This window comes from Lepisma saccharinum, chromosome 9, assembly GCF_977018435.1.
Source record: "Lepisma saccharinum chromosome 9, izLepSacc3.1, whole genome shotgun sequence".
NCBI classification, from domain to species: domain Eukaryota; kingdom Metazoa; phylum Arthropoda; class Insecta; order Zygentoma; family Lepismatidae; genus Lepisma; species Lepisma saccharinum.
The window spans coordinates 66742957-66760220 of NC_139237.1; the positions used below are offsets into that span (position 1 = coordinate 66742957).

The 17264-nt window shown below is 41.5% G+C and overlaps 1 protein-coding gene across 2 annotated transcripts in view; it reads right to left on the bottom strand.

Annotated features, from left to right (window-relative positions):
* dtn (transmembrane protein 132C dtn) overlaps window positions 1–17264 on the bottom strand; it is a 404875-nt gene that overhangs the window by 186792 nt on the left and 200819 nt on the right. For both annotated transcript variants that reach the window (XM_083128325.1, XM_083128324.1), the window contains exon 2: window positions 15836–16793. In XM_083128325.1, coding sequence (XP_082984451.1) covers window positions 15836–16793 — 958 coding nt within the window. The remainder of the gene's footprint in view (window positions 1–15835; window positions 16794–17264) is intronic.

Consider the following 17264-nt stretch of genomic DNA (forward strand, 5'->3'; position numbering starts at 1 on the left):
TGGTCTGGATCCCACTAACCGTACGTCCAGTCTCGTTTATTCTTCTGTGCATACAGCTGACTTCAAAACGAAGGAAAATAAACAATTCTGAAAAAAAATGTTTGTCATCTATCTTCTATGTACATGGATGTATGTGTGTGTGTGTGTGTATATATATTTGTTTGTTCCGGCATAACTCTCGAACGCCTGGAGCAATTTCAATCAAACTTGGTACACGTATCACTTGCAATCTGGAAATAATATCTTGGGGTAAGACACCCCTGGCATGGTGGGAAGGGGTGACATGTAAAAATAATCCAAAACGACCGATATTAAATTCCGCACAAGCAGACATCCGTGACTCTATGCAATTCGCACAACGATAGTGTTTCTCGGGTTGTCTAACATTCAGGCTGTGTTGCGAATGGAATCCATAGATTTCGTGATACTCCAAATGCGGTTCAAATCCAAGTTCATCACCTATCGGCATATGGGGGGGGGGGGGGTGAGAGGGGGTGAAAAATAAAATACCACAAATGACCTATATTTGTGTCGAATCCATAGTTTTCGGAGTCGCTAAGCTAATTAGTGACATTCACGATCACATTTAAAATTAGTTACATTTTGCAGTATAGTTAGAATTCATTATTTTCCTGTCTAATACAAGATTGAACCCGGGAAATGCCGGGTAATCAGCTAGTAGTAAATAAAACTAAAATTTCAGCTCAGATTTCCCAGAACTCTAACCAGAGACCCCTTGGACACATGGCTATTATACTAACAACTACGGTAACCGGGACATTCAGGCGAAATACATGAAGTGTATGCTTATACGTTGCATCAAGCTTTATGCACTGCTTGCGCCGCCATAAATAAATGAACGCCCGTCCCCTTTTCTCTCTTAATCGACGGAGCCTTTTCGGCGTTTGTATCCCTAATCCGGGGGACAGCGGCCGTCTCCGGTAACCATGGCAACGCGATGCAGGACAAAGCGGAGACTAGTAATTGACCCTGTTGGGCATTCGGTCGGCGCGACGCACAAGAGAGAGAGACGAGCGACGGCTCTGAATTCAAAACAAAAAAAGCTAAATAAACATCACGAGAGATGTTTCCGCACACCCTGTAACAAGCGAGATGGTCTGAGAATGACGTGTTAAGTGTGCAGTTCGTAAAAATTGCATGGCGTTCGCTTGTTACGGCACACGTTCTCTTTCATTACGTGTCAACAAATGAGGATGAAAACTGGCGACATTTGATACTCCCAACGTTACCAGGAGAGTCAAACAAAAGTTAACTAGTTAGAAAGTGGCACCCAGACTGGCTGTTTGCAGCAAATTTCATCTACGTTTCTCTAGCTGAATAACTCCGGATATATGTTACGGCAGTTTTTATCTCCATTGCAACCACATTAGTCCAATTAATGGTATAGACACGTAGGCAAATTGTGCATAACTGTTTTCTTTGTAATTATGATACATCCTGTGTCGTCTTAGAGAATTGAATTACGTTGATGTGTTTCGTATTTCAATTTATGATGATCGCATTGTGGAAAACTATATGAAACTGATGAAAAATTCGCGTACTATTTCGCTACACGCTATAGAAACATTCTCGTGCCAAAAGAGTGAAGTCGCAAGTGTTAACCCCTCTTAAAATCATGCATGTATCACCATATCTTGTTTAATATTTTTTTCATTAAAAAGTAACTTTGTAGGTTTTGCGCACTGGCAAACACACATTGGTTACAGGGCCTGTCCGTGGCGTACTGGGAAAAAAATGTCTTCCGTTATTGGCGACTGTGAACTGTGACGTATAGTTGCTTACATGCAGGATAGCAAATTCAGTTTTCTCGAGGGTTCGTAGCGTCTAGACAAAGTCTCAATGAGCAAAACATCAAGAAAAGTTGTTCGTCTTGATGACCTCCACATGTGAAAATTTGTCAGTGTTGTAAGGCAACACCCTGTATAATGCACTCCTGTGGCAAGCCCACTTTTGCTTGGTTGATCGAAACATCAAAGAGCAGCCATGTATTTTCCTTCGAGACTTATCATTCCACCCACCACCACTATAGAACATTTTGGTTCAACATCATCATGCAATGAAATCGCATCCGATAACCTACGAGTTATACTAGCCCGTCTGGCAGCATCGTCACGTGGGTTACAGGCATTCTAGGCGCTGCCAAACGATTCCAAAGTTCCCATTACTCGTCGTCTGGAAAGTTGCTATACCGCGGAGTCATCGTGCCATGTTAAAAGATACTTCTAGATGCAAGGAGGGTGCATACAGGTGAACCAATTAAATGCTGTGAACGTTAATTGCTTGAAGAGATGAGTTCAATTAACTTTACTCTTCACAAATCCGAGCACTTTTTCTAACGCCAAATAGCATTAAAACGTGTATTGCTGGAAACTGCGCTCATTTTACAAGATGTGCACCATTGTTCCATATCATCACGATCGACTTGGCGGCGCTAGTAACTTACGTATTAGTATATCCGATGTAAATCCGATAACACCATCTAGTGTCCAGGTTTGAAATGCTCCACAAACGCGCCAGCCCATTGCGTCGACTAAAAATCAGAGATTAAGATGTTCTGCAGACATTATGAGTATTTGCATAAGAAATAGTTAAGTCGATACGGAACAGACTGGAGTGATTGTAATGTACTATGATAAACCCCACGTTTTAATTTCAGAAAGGCCATAAAACATAAAAAGGGATAGTGAATCTATTTTGTTTCTATTCGTATCACTATTAAAGAATAAGATGTTTCTCTGCGATGGAATAGGCGTAACGCGTTATGAAGCTAAGGGTCCTAGGTTAGAATCTTGTAAGAGGCATGAATGTGTCAATCTTCTCGTGGTATCATTCATTCTTATGGTCGTGAATAAACTAAGATATAAAAACGACGTAAAAAAATCTCAACTTGAAATAGATGTAGAAATAAACAATGAACAAATACATCGTGGTACTACAATTATAGAAGAAAATACAATTATATATCACCCTCCCCCTTGGATTCCAACTTTTCCTTAGTAATTATGTTTGTATCGCCGACACATTATAATTATCCAAGGACAATGTTAGCAAATATGAAGGAGCCTTAACAAATATGATGTCGATTATTAGGACCGAGTGAGTTTCCATCTTAATGGCGGACAACATTCTATTTTTCTATAGCCTGGAATTTAGTAACCCATGTATGAGTGATTGGATGCGAAGTGAATGATTTATTTTTCTTGTCAATGTAATATTTTATCATCTTTTAGTATTATGTAGAGCATAAAATCCATCAGCACCTCCCCCGACACACGAGCGATTTGCATCAGCTAGGCAATTCACTTTGATTATTGAAAGTACTGTTCAAGGAGTTTGCTGGTTGCATCTGTCAACGTGGGACATACGAGAGAATCTGAAGCTTCGTGGCCAAATAAATTAAGTATTTGTAGAATCAAAGATCTCCTAAGAGACTTATGTAGGAACGACTAGGGAATCAAGCCTTTCTAAGTGGAGATACCCACTGGGGCAACGCATAGAATAAGCATTTGGATCCAAAAATGGAGTTTAACTGTTTGCTGAACAGTGTCTACACCCATACAGAGTATTCCTTCATTGATGGCTTGCTAATTCTTGTTGTGTAGCACCGGAATGGAAATCTTGAGTCACATTACAAAATCATTCCTGAAAGAGACTTGAATGCATGATCTCCTCCGTTTCTATGCTCCGTGCGATGAGAGTTCAGAGTTGCAAATTCTTTTTTGTCTCTTACGTCTCAGACCAAAAAGGGACGTGTGCACACTTGAACCGACCAGCTTGGTCCATTTGCCACGGTTTTTGCGGTACACTGTGCTTCCAAACTTCTTCCTGACAGCAGAAGTTCGAGAGATCTTCTGAGAAAAAGGTGGTGAAGCAAACCCAAAACGAGGCAAAGCCGAAATGACGCCTACGGGTAGCAAATGAATCAAAGTAAGTATATATATATAGTTGAGAAAGTAGCGCAGTCTTCCCTCCCGAAGCTGAAAAAAGAGGGTCGTGGGCGGTCCCAACCCTGACGTCACTCACAGGACAGGGGTGACCCTGTCACTGACCTTTCCGCTTGTTATAGGATCTGCATTTGTGCGAGAGAGTGTGAAAGTGCCTTGCTTTTCCTTTTTCTGTAGCTTGTGTGATAGTGGAGAATTTTTTTTTTGCTGTTGTTGTTTTGTGCCCGAACAACGCAAGAAATACTGTAGGTGTAAGCTACTTTTCGTTCCCAAAGGATCCGATTACGTGCAAGATATGGGTTTCAAAGTGTAAGAGGTTAGATCCTGTTAACGCCAAAACAGCGACAGTGTGCTCATCGCATTTTCTGGATGCTGATTACGAACGGAACTTAAAAGCAGAACTGCTGAGCATTGCCTGTAGACCGCAACTTAATAAAAACGCTGTACCAAGTTTAAATTTGCCTGGTTGTGTGGTGAATTGTAGTAGTGTGCAACAGCCAAATGACATAATTGATCGAAGTGGACGTGCCAATAAACGTCAGATTAGAAAGCGAGCATTGGAAAAACTTGAAGAGTTGCCTCCTCGCAAAAGAATTTGCATGGCACATAATTCAGAGACTTTGAGTACTGGAAATATATCCAATCTGCAACAAGATAGTGAGTTCGAAACGCTGACAAAGAAATTAAAATGTGCTGAAGAACAAATAAAGAAACTGCAGACGCTACATGATGAAAGTGCTAAGAAAGTAAACAAAGTAAAGAAACAATGCAATCGTTTATTACATAAAGTGAAGAATTTACAAATTAGCAATAAAAGTTTGAGGCAAAGTTAGTAAAACTTCACAAATCAAAGCAATCTGAAACAATGTGTCTAAGAAAGTAAGGGAAATTCTTCGACCAGTGTTTTCCTCCAACCAAATCGAATGTCTTCTTAGCCACAAAAGCAGACCGAAACTGTGGTCGAGAAGTGATATTGTAAGTGCATTATCACTTAGGCATGTGTCAAGAAAAGCTTACACCTACATGAGGAAAAATATGAAAATCCCTCTTCCAAGCATTTCCACTTTGCGTCACTGGACAAAAAGTTTCAAGTGTAGACCAGGCATTCTGAAAAGTGTTATTGATGTTATGAAGAGTTATGGAGAATCACTTCAACCACACCAAAAGTGCTGCGTATTATGCTTCGACGAAATGAATATATACTCCAAAGTTGCGTACGATGCTGAGAGTCACACTGTCATGGGCCGGTCAAGAATGCACAGGTAAATAATTTATTACTTTACTTACAAGTAGAATTAACAAGTTATTTATATAATGTTAGAACGTAACAGAAGTCAAATTCTAGCATAACGAATGAGCAAGTAATCATTTTCATTCATTCATCATTGAGAGCCTTTCCGATGGCGCAGTTCTGGAGTCGTCACCTTTCAATCAAGTGGTCCCTGGTTTGATTCCCGGTGGAGGCACATAGTGGTTAGGATCCTACTTTAAACTGTAGGTCCAGTCCGGATTAGCCTTACTGTGCATAAAGTGGACTTAAAACACCAAATCAATCCAAATCATTCATCATTGACTGCGGAGTTTTTCCGCTGCAACCTTCATCTTTTTCTATCTTGCGTTAGCGTGTGCGCGCGTGTGTATTCTTACTGTGTTGGAAATGTGAAAAGATATAAGGTAAAATATGAATAAAATTGCTAGGGTGTGTTCACCAAAACTCATTGTTAATTTTTTGACTGAAGTTTTTCTAATAGAAGTAAACTACTTTAAAGTCCTTAAAAAAGTGTTACATAGCATAATTAAGAATGAAAAATACATATTAAAATTTGGAAAGACACATCTCGATAGACTGTGTTATCAGGATGAAGTACTAAATTTATTAGTAGTTCATAATGAGATTATTATCAAGTATTAATACCGTAATTATTGCTCGAAACTCAACATTTTAATGACAAGATTTTAGAAAGTTTTTTTTTTTTTTTTACAGGTTATTCTGGTTCACGGGTTGTACGCCCCATGGAAGCAAACTGTATACTACAACTTCGACACACAAATGACTAAGGAGATCTTATATTTAGTAATATCAGCAGTGCAAAGTGCGGGCTATGAAGTTGTTGCGTGTGTTTCCGACTTGGGAGGTGGAAATATAAGGGTTTGGCGAGAATTAGGTGTCGCTTCGAGTCATCCTTCGTTTGTGAATCCGAATGATAAGGGACGGAACATTTGGGTATTTGCAGATACTCCACACATGCTTAAATTGCTAAGAAACCATTTTATTGATAAAGGTTTAGTCTTGCCATCGCAGAATGTCGTAACAAAAAAAGTCATACAGTCAGTGTTAGATAAAAATGAAAGTGAACTTCATTTGCCTTTATCGATAACGGATGCACACATTTGCGTATCAGGTCGCGAGAGACAAAGAGTATTCTATGCCGCTCAGTTATTTTCTAGAAGGACAAGCAGTGCTATATGTTATTTATTCCCAAATGAAGTTGAAAGTGCAGAATTTTTCGCATTAATTAACAACTGGTTTGACATAATGAATTCATATGTTAAAGAGAATTTTGATGTTAAATTAAAAAGTGCTTTTGGAGTGCATCTTGGACATCAAACCAAGGTGTTAAATGAAATGAAGCAGGTCATCGAAAGTGTTCGCGTGAAAGGACGTGGAAAATTGTTGCCTTTTCAGCAAGGAATGATACAATCTATCAACGCATTATTTGGGCTCTATCAGGATATGAAACAGAAACACAATATGAATTTTTTACTGACTGCAAGGTTGAATCAGGATGTAATTGAAAATCTTTTCTCGCGTCTTCGTGGCATGGGAGGTTTCTATGATCACCCTCTCCCTACAGAATTTAAAAACCGACTTAGGCTGCTGTTGTTAGGAGTGAATATAGGACAACTTCCCCTAAAAATGCCAACCAGGGATCGGTGCGAGAATGATGAATTACACAGTAGGACATACAATAGTGTTTTTAGTACGATGGTGTCTGACCTTTTACTTGACAAAGAGGAAGGCGAATCAAAGACGAAGGATAACACCGATGGCAGCGAACTCCAGTTTCCAACAGAGTGCAGTGACAACGAAGCCCACGACTGTTCCAAGGGAGGTTTATATTATATCGCAGGTTTCATTGCGCAAAAGTGTCGGCATTTAGATAAAGATTTGGGTTCTCGTACGGACAGTCTTCCTCCCGTTCGTCAAAAAGAGAAAAAATGGGTTGACATAGTGTCGCGTGGTGGACTGTATAAACCTACTGAAGAATTTTTCCAAATCATTGAACAAATGGAAAATGCATTTTGTTTATACAATCCTCCTGGTGATTTAAGCAGGGAATGTGGAGTAATGAAAGCAATAAGGAAATTATTACTTTTCAGGTTTGCTATGATAAAGAAGGAAATTATAGATTTATTTGTCAAAACTCGGACATACATTCGTATCAGGCATTTAAATTCGAAAATTAAACACAATCGAAGTCTGCTCAAGAAAGGTAAAAAATGGTTGTTATCTAATTAATGCCAACCTGTAGTCAGGCATGACTAACTTTGGAGCGGGAACTTGTGATCTAATTTACATTAATGTATATTTGACTTTGAGAACAAATGAGAAACAAGTACTCAATATTTTGTGTGTGTTGACGCTTCACGGGATATAAAAAGCCATCTATCCAGACTCTGAAATGAAGCGTGAACAGAGTGTGAAGTGAAATAACGATAGTGTTTGGATTATTTATGTTTGCTACATGTGCGCAGTGCAGTGTGTGTGCTTTTTGTGTATTTCTTGGCGTTTTGTTAATGCTTCTTTCCTGGACATGGTAAGTCACATTTATCAATTAATTTTAACTTGTGCATGGTACTATATTTTCTTTCATTTGTATTTACATTTTGGTATTTTGATATTGTAATGTCTCGGCCCCAGTGATTTATTCACTAACTTCGCCCTAACACTCCACACAGTTTTTTAAAAAGGACAACTTTGTGGTTATTTTGGCTCTAAGTATACCTTTTCACCCCCATAAACACGAACTTACACCCCTAAAAGAGAAAATTCTGAATAGACCTCTGCTCCACCCCCGAGCCGGCTTTCCCGCTTTTCATTACATGTTAATTATATTGATAGTTAACCTTCGGCGACACAGTTTACTAGATATAGTCTGCTCTATACATATACATTTACTTCCACACACACGCTAGAACATTCAATCGATTTTTAAGACAAATTTATTTCCAAAAACACGGAAGAAGTATATATGAATTCCTATGCCGTTGCTTGTGCTCGTCTTTGACATGTCCTGTGTCTGACGTCATCCGTGGAGGTTTACGAATGGTTCCGAACTTTTCCGAACGCCAGACTGCACCTCCCTGAAATGAATGGTTTCTCAGTTCTCTGCCTATCCCTGCACTGCAGGCGAAGGGTGGATGCTGACAGGAGAAGAGGTCATTTTGAACTGTGGAGTTGCTCTATTCTTTCAGCGCTCAGAGTATAACTACAGTCTTTTTTTGTGGCAAATTTTACTCCATGCAATTACATGGATCATTGGAATGAATAAACGAGTTATGGGAGTATAACTGTAAATGTACACGAGTTATCCTGAATTTAATCACAAGATACCTAATTCCAGCCCGCCCGCTAAACGGTAGACTAGTAAAAAAAAATTAAAAGTTCAACTATTTTACTCTGTATATATAATATTCACAAGCGTTGAGTGGCAGAGCAGCGTTAGGCTGGACCTTGCTCGTTTAATGAAGAACCTATTATTATCATTATTATTGGCGATTATCCTTATGATCAGAATGAATAAACAACTGCTGTATTAAGGCTCGGCTGGACGGACCTTTGACCGCTGCCACGGCAGATTTTTAAAACGTTTCCTCTCCTTTTAAGAAATCACTGTGATATTCCAAAATCTGAAAAAAATAATATCAGCCTAGAATTGCTTCTAGAGCATTGACGTGAATTTTTGTGTGGTTTCATTTTGCTGTTATCTACATATTCTCAATAGTTTCCTTATTACGTAAGTCTATAAAACTATCGATAATGTCTAGATAACAATGGAAGCAAATTACATGAAATTTCACGTCAGGGCTCTAGAAGGAATTCAAAGCTGATGTAATCTTTCGGATTTTGGAAAATCACGGCAGTATTTTGAAAGGCGAGGAAAATTTGAAAACGGTCCAGCCGAGCCTTAATAGTACAAAAAGCACCCACCCTGGTGCATTACTATAAACTGTGGCTAGTGCTTACAATATCTAATAAACACAAGAACCATAATATATTCTTTATAAAAGCTACAAATGGCTATACTTTCCAGAAGGTTGGAGAATACCAATAAATTCTAATCTCAGAAGCTCAACGATTCATTCATATGGAGCCAATTTTATATCAGGGAATCCTTAATTTCTTCTAGAAATGAAAACATCACTATTTATAAGCCATCCTTTTTCAGAGCAGAAGAAACAACCGAAACAAATTTGATTACAAGAGCCCCTTGCTGAGAGAACTCTTTGGCAAATGAGAATCTATTCCTGGAATCATGGAGATTTACGGCATCCTTCTGGTTATCAATCTTCTTCCTCCGTTACAGCTGTTTGTGTCCGTTTTCCGTTGTAGACTTTTGTTGTCTTCAGCGCAGACTAAGTGGCACTCCATCAGGGAGCCTGAGCTTCTACGAATCTCACGGATACGAAATTGGGAAGTTTTAAGAATATGCGCGGTGCTACATCGGGGGTAGTTGTATTTGCTGTATTATACATCAATGAATATGAATTGTTATTTTAAGTCCACTTTATGCACAGATAGGCTAATTGCGACTGGTACAAAAGTTGGATCTGAACCACCGTGCAATGTGCCTCCACCGAGTATCGAACCCGAGGCCCCTTGCTTACAAAGCGACGACGAATACATCTATTTTCTGTCACTTTTTCCAAATGGTGACAATGACGATACCAGAGCTTCTTCTCACAACTGAATTTATTCAGGGCTTTACAAGAAGGTATATTTGTTGGCCGATTCTAGATGGTGAGTTGACCTTTGGCCAAGAAAACACTGAAAGTCACAGAGTGTGCGGAAAAAGGCGATTCGTAGCCTTCGCTAGCTACTTTTTCTTAGGTGGCACCACTGCAATTCTGCAGAGGGGCTTAATATCGTGATGGATTCTTAGTCGTAATGTTTTGATATATTTCTAACAGGCGAATTTGATTTCGCATAATGTGCGTATTTATTGGATTCGGTGGTGTCAAAATGTGCACTAGTGTTAAGAAACATTATTATTATCAAAATACAATGCACTTTGGTGATACTATCACCTTTGTTACTGGGGTTTTCCCTTTCTCTCCGAAAGAAGCTTTGTACATTTCAAGGATTTTTCGCGTTATTTCTCGCTACTGAAACGTTGCTGCGGTTGAAATCCATGTCTTGCAGCTATGTGAGAAACTACTGCGATTCCAAGCTACGAGAGAATTTAAGTAAAGCATGTGTAATGAACAACACAGGCTTTAGTTACTTTATCCTACGCATTTGTAACCCTGGAGTGCTCACAGGCCATGCAAAGGGATAGACAAAAAAGGATGACGTGGAGAAATTTCAGAACATTAGCAACACAATGGACCAAAGTTTTTAGCCAACTTATCTCTCTCTTTTCTCTTTTATCCCTCAAAGCCATTCTTCCTCTATCGCCACGTCGAGAGAATGGCTAATGACGGGCAGCAACGAAAACAGGCAGATACCGCAGCAGCGCATCTGATACTGTGGAGTCGCCAGACAGCAATTAGAGGGCTTAATGGCCATTCGTCGTTTTCTCGCTCGGTCGAATTAATGCTTTTCCCCGGCTGTCAGAGCCGCGCTGCATAGATTCCGGTAACAAATCGGACTCCATTTATTTGTTTGCCTTTCCCCGGCGGCTTCTGTGCCTCGGTTTGCTTCCTATGCACACGACCTTATTACATCAACGGTTCTCTTGTTCTTGGTGCCACGAATTGTGGGGTTTTCTGGATAATAATAATCACTTAGCGATTAAACGGAATAACTCTGTGGTCTTCCCGCCACTGATTACGACACGTGAATGCTGTTGCCGATGCTTCTTCGCAGAAGCAAGCAAGAAAGCTCTCGCTCGTCAGCAGGGCAGGTTACATGCACAGCGCACTGCGTAACGATCTGTAGAATCTTTGAAAATGCAAAGTATAAAGAACTGAAAATCCCAGACATTTAGCCATCGCCTTTCCAGACAGGAAATAGCTAGAAACATCTAAGGAATGTCTGTCAGGCATTGCCGAGCTTCCTTGATAGCAATCGTTGTAAACAGGTGTAAACAATCGCAATCAAGGAAAAGACTACAGGTAACTGATTTGGCATTATTGAGTAAATTCGATTGGAATAAATGTCTGGGAGGAAGGTGGTCAGTTGTCAGGCAATTCATAACCATACTTCGCAGAACTTCAGAGACAGGTATACCATTCTCCACTAGCCATGTTGATCCAGTCTGTAGGGGTTTAAAACTCAAGTGTTACGTTTTGCCATTCATGTGTGTGTAGTTAACATCTCTCGCACCTTACCATCAAGCTTACCATGAATAGCGAGTTGCTCCATAAACGAGGATGTATGATCAGTGGGCCACATCAACCCAGTTCGATCCCACATACCGAACGGTATGTTACGACTGACCCTTTCTAAAGGGGTGCGATAAACCGGTTAGAAACAGTGGTTGGTTTCTCGCAGACACTTCCGTATTGTCTCCTGCTGCTGTGGCCAAAGGCATCCTATAATGCTTGCAACTCGGCTGAATCTTTGGCCAATGTGTTTTCAAATGTTCCTCTCCGCCACGATATTCCGAAATCTTAGAAATTGCATCTCCTTAGAATACCTTTTAAAGCATGCACGTGAATCTTCGTGCGATTTGCTTTCGCTGTTGTCTATTAATATTTCAATAGTTTATTAGACTTGCGTAGTCACGAAACTATTGAGAATATGTAGGCAACAGAGGAAGCAAATCACAAGATGGTTCACGTGAATGCTCTAGATGGAATTCTGAGCAGATGTAATTTTTCAGATATTCAAATATGATGGCGGTTTTTCTAAACATCTGTCCTGACGTCAGCGAAAGGTTCACCCTAGCCTTAATCGGGCTGAACCTACGAACACGTTTTGGGGTCAAGACAAGATATGTCCTCCCCGATGATATAGTGATAACGCTGTCATTTGCAATCAGAGTCACGTGTTCGATACCCGGTTGAAGCGCTCTTTACAGAGATTCCGATCTCACTTTCAACTGTAGGCCAAGTCCCGATTAGCCTGTTTGACTTAAACCAGACACCAGAGAGCGTTGGCGAGAAACGTTTCCAGAAAGTTGGAGCTCGGTTCAATGTATAATAATTACTCAGGTTCTTGAATGTATCTACTGATTTATACAGCAAGAACTTGACATTATACAGGCCTTATCATCCAAGAAATTGAATATGAGCAGCTTTACTATTCTTTGAGATTTCGAACATTGAAAAGATACCGATTGATGACGTTATATTATTTAATTCCCAGAGAGAGGTTGAGTATGTACCACGTTAAACTAGTATTTTTACGGTGTTCAACTCCAGCAATGCTCTTTCATCGAGCTATTATTTGGCAGATATACTTATATTTCCATCAAACTGTGCATAACAGTAATTGTTTCAAGTATATTGTTGGCATGTTGCACGAGGTTGATTTCATGAATAGTGCGAAGATATGTAGGAGTGCACATAAAACTTAATTTGAAGCATTGAGTCGTCATCCTACTAAAATGAAATCTATAAATCTAAATAAAGGGTGATAGCGTCAACCAGTACGGCACCGGGAAGTCCATATTTTATATATGAGGAAAAGAGGGGAGGTGATATTTTCAATATTAATTTTGTCCTCCGACTGTACAAAACTAATATAAAGGTTTGTTGAAGATTTCCTGATGACTTCTTTCGATTTCAAGTGTTGATAATGAACTTAGTTTAAAGATAAGGATGCCGCATCAGTGGCTGACTGTGGTGAGTGGTCTATCCACGATCTCGTCATCAAGGTTCCACGTTCGAGTACATGTCTCGACATGGTTTTACCTCTGGGAGATAAATATTATTCATTCTCATCGTTGCGATTAGGCTTACGAGGCAAAAAACGAACGTAAAATAAGATAATTACAAATTCATATGAACTTTGTATATATTGCCGTGAGTGAATTTGCGAGATCGAAGTTTTAGTGCAGAAATTTATTCACGGCCATCTTAATACATGTCTATACTCTGTTCCGGGAATCTCGGGAGCGACCGAACGGAAGCAAGTCTCTGCGCAAGTAGTGACTCGAGAGAGCTCAATCAAGAAACCAGGAGCGTATATTCCAGGCTAACTAGGCTATCTGCGAAGCCTGAAGTCTAGAGAATAAAATACAGGAGGAAAATCGATCAGAAATTGTAAATAAAATTATTCATAACAGTGAAATGATGATTGTGATTCTGGAGTTGGCAACCTGATTTCCTACGAGTTGGCAACCTGACTTCCTACGAGTTGGCAACCTGACTTCCTACGAGTTGGCAACCTGATTTCTTATGAGTTGGCAACCTGATTTCCTACGAGTTGGCAACCTGATTTCTTATGAGTTGGCAACCTGATTTCTTATGAATTGGTAAACTTATTTAAATTCATAGTCTAGGAACACGTGACAGTGAGATAGCCCAGATCTTGAATTCAGTATACGCCACTGCAAGAAAAACATGTGAAGGAATGAGGTTCCGAGGAGAGGGAGTGACTACAGGTACAAGCATTGGCAGCAGCGTGTACTGCTTCACTCCGCACACTGGTTCTCTCCCTTTCTCTACAATCATGCGCGACCATGCTCCAGAGATTACCGGGATAGAGGCGTATGAGGGTGGTTGTTCTTTTGGCTGCCGAGGTTTGTGGAAATACACCGTGGTGTTTGCCAGAATGACTGGTGGAATCCCACTTAGTGATACCAGATTCAAATATAAGCATTTCAGAGCATGTCTACTGCTTGTGTATTGATCGTGTCGCGCGATGATGCCAGCCCATTAGAATTCTTTCCAGCTCCGCGAGGTGTGTACGTGTTGCATGTTGCCAACCTGGTCCAACGTTACGCGTCGGCAACGTAATCACTCTCAGAAAACGTGTTTCCAGCACTGCTACTTTTCCTATGTTTAGCGTTTAGGATGTGACTGGAGAAGGCCAGACCCTGTCAAAGTGTACTCCGGAATCACACAGCCCGAAATCTATAGCCTGATACAGCTACGCCTCAGGAATTGTGCACCGTTGTTTCATGTATGTTAGTGTAGCACGGTAGTTGTTGTTAAGCTGCCACAGGCGTGTGTGGCAAAACCGGTGGGTGGCACTGATTCAAGTAAAACGCACTGCGTAAAAAGACGTGAAATGTATACAGGGTGGTCATTAAGTGTAGGACAAATGGCAATAGTGATATCTAATGGGCACCAAGGTCACCAGACCTTAGTCCTACGGAATTTCGCATATGAGGAAACCTGAGATGCATGCTGCGAAAATCCGGGACATGAATCACTTCACTACCACTGGAAATTGTAGAGCATGAAGTTAAGATGTTTTCGTATGGTTGTACTGAATTATTTTTTGGTAAATGCTGGATAGACATACAAGCACACGCGTGCGTTAGTCAGTAAGGCGTCTGACTGCCAGGCGGGAGACCCGAGTTCGATTCCTGGAGTGGGTGATTTCTGATGGCAATTTTCCCAGCAATGTCTTAGAAATGACTCTGGAGTTCACCAAGACTAATGCTTGTTTGAATGATTGCTTTTAAGTCTGCTTTATACGCTAATCGGGACTGGACGTACAGTTTAAAAGTGGGGTGTCGTGCGATGAGCGCACGTACATCGACTGAACGACCTTTAAACGACCGTAGAGCGCACGCATATTTGTCTACCTTTATGATTAAATGTCAACCTTCCCTCACACTTTTTTACCAGACTTGGGACTGGACGATGTGTAATCTAATACACAATGGTATCAAAGCCAAAGCAGCACACATCCTACATGTTTTCCTAATCTTGAAGATGGCGTTGACTGGCGTCGAAAGGTCCTCTCTGGCTCTTTTCCTGCACTTATACTTGGCTTTTTCTACTTCCGACTCAGCAACGTTTGGCACACATTGATGAGGTGTCGATTCCAAAAATCGTTGTTCGATGACGTTTTCACCGAACCCTTGCACTTGAGTTGCCGTTCCTTCACACACCTCCAATGGATAATGTTCTCAGTTTGACGATATCCGTCTAGTAGAAGACTAGGTTTACTCTTGTAAGTGGTGATTACTTCCAGTTGAAAAAAACTACACAAAAACAAAGCGCTCCGAACCACGACTTTCTCACTATAAATACTTTGAAAAGAATGAACCTGCTTTACAAATTTCAATCTCCTCCTTGCCTGCACCTTGGATATGCTAGGGTGAACTGAGTGCTCTCGATAAACGGCTTCTCTATGTGCGCTCCAAATACCGTGCGCCAAAGTGGGATCCGGACTATTGTGCAATGCGCCCAGGACCACTTGATTACATACAACGACGTTACCACTACGTCATCGGGGAGGCTCCCCACCCAAGGTTAATAAATGGGTACCTGGAGTAAAGACTGCCGAGGCGTAGTGCTAATTACATCACCTCCACACAATAGCCGACATTGTGAATGTGTGGAACTTTACCTATATCCTTCTAAAGCATGTTACAATATGCACGGGGTAGCTTTACACACAAACATACCGTGAGAAAGAGTTGTGTGACATCAGCATCACTGTAAAGCCATCGATACAGGTGGCTAAACAATTTATTGACAAAAGTAATGTTATAAATAGATGTAACTACAAAACATAGACTTACCTGATGATGAACACCGACACTGGATAATCCGACCGCGGCTGGTGGAACACCGGGATGTAGAGCCTGGAGCGGGGGTAGAGGGGTGGCTGGGGCACGAGCATCGTTAGGAGTTCGTCGGGGCGGATGTCCCTGTACTTCGCCAGGGCAGGGACCAAGGGGATGTTCGCCAGGGGCGTGATTGGCTGTATCTGAATCCTCGCGGAGGGGGTGGGCACGCAACCGTCCCCGCGCGGCTCGAACACGGAGTACGCCACCTGGACGACGTTCCGGGGAGTCTTGACGGGCTTCCTGGCTCCGGGTGCCGGAATGCTCGGCCACCAGGACGCCGGAAGGGTGAGCTGAGCCAGGCACTTGCCGTCCTCCTCGTCGGGGCTGCAAGCGGCGGATAGTGCACGGTCGTTCAAGGCCGCGTACAGCGATATGCACACCTGTTGCCGTCTGTGCTTGTTCACGGAGTCCCTGTACAGGCCCAGACTCTGCCCCGTGTGAAAGAGTACCCTCAGGACCGGAACGTCGCGAGGTATCTCCAAAGTCACCACGTGCGCGCTTATGTCCAGGTTGTGCGTGTACAGGTCGAGATCCAGCACCGACGTCACCAGCGACGTCACGTTGTTGCTGCTGACGACCACGTCCCCGGAGTTGAGCATGCCGGACGCCGCCGACGGGACGCTGTCCACCGGGTCCGGGACGATGTACCTCGCGGGGACGGTCTGCTTCGTGGAGAACGGGCCGTACGTCGCCCTCACGGATATCGGCTGGGAGGTCTGGAAAACGGTGAACCGGTCCACGCTGAGGACCGACTCGTCGGAGGACGTCCTCGACGACGACGGATCGTCAAGGTCGTCGTCATCGTCGTCGTACTGGTGATCAGAGCCCGCAGTCGTGTCGTGGCGAGAGTGCTTCAGGAAGAATCCGCCGTCCTTGTTCTCAAAGTGAACCTCCACCGAGCCAGCGACAGCTGAAAAGATAGAAGGATAAAGGTTAGAAATTGCCAAAAACCGCTGTGACGAAACATAATCCAAAAACAGTTTGTATACGACAAGGGTAGAAAAGGAAAATTTTCACATATATACTGATTGAATGAATTAAGTTATTGCCTGTCGCTTTTCTGCAGGCACGTATCTAGAATTAAATTTTCGGGAGGTCCGAACCAAGGCTCTCACATGTAATAATAATAATAATAATAATAAATAACAGTAACAATGATCATTAAATTATAAAGTAATAACAACAATAATAATGTTTATAATAAATAAGTAGCATTAAAATAATGATTATATTTAAATAGATCAATTAATTATTACTGTTAGGCATTAACAGATGAAGAGAGGCATGTATTCTTTATCTGGCTCATGTGTAGTTAAGATCACCAACATTTGTATAAAACAGTTGTCCTGCCAAAGAAAACTAAGTATTTTTCTTATTTAAT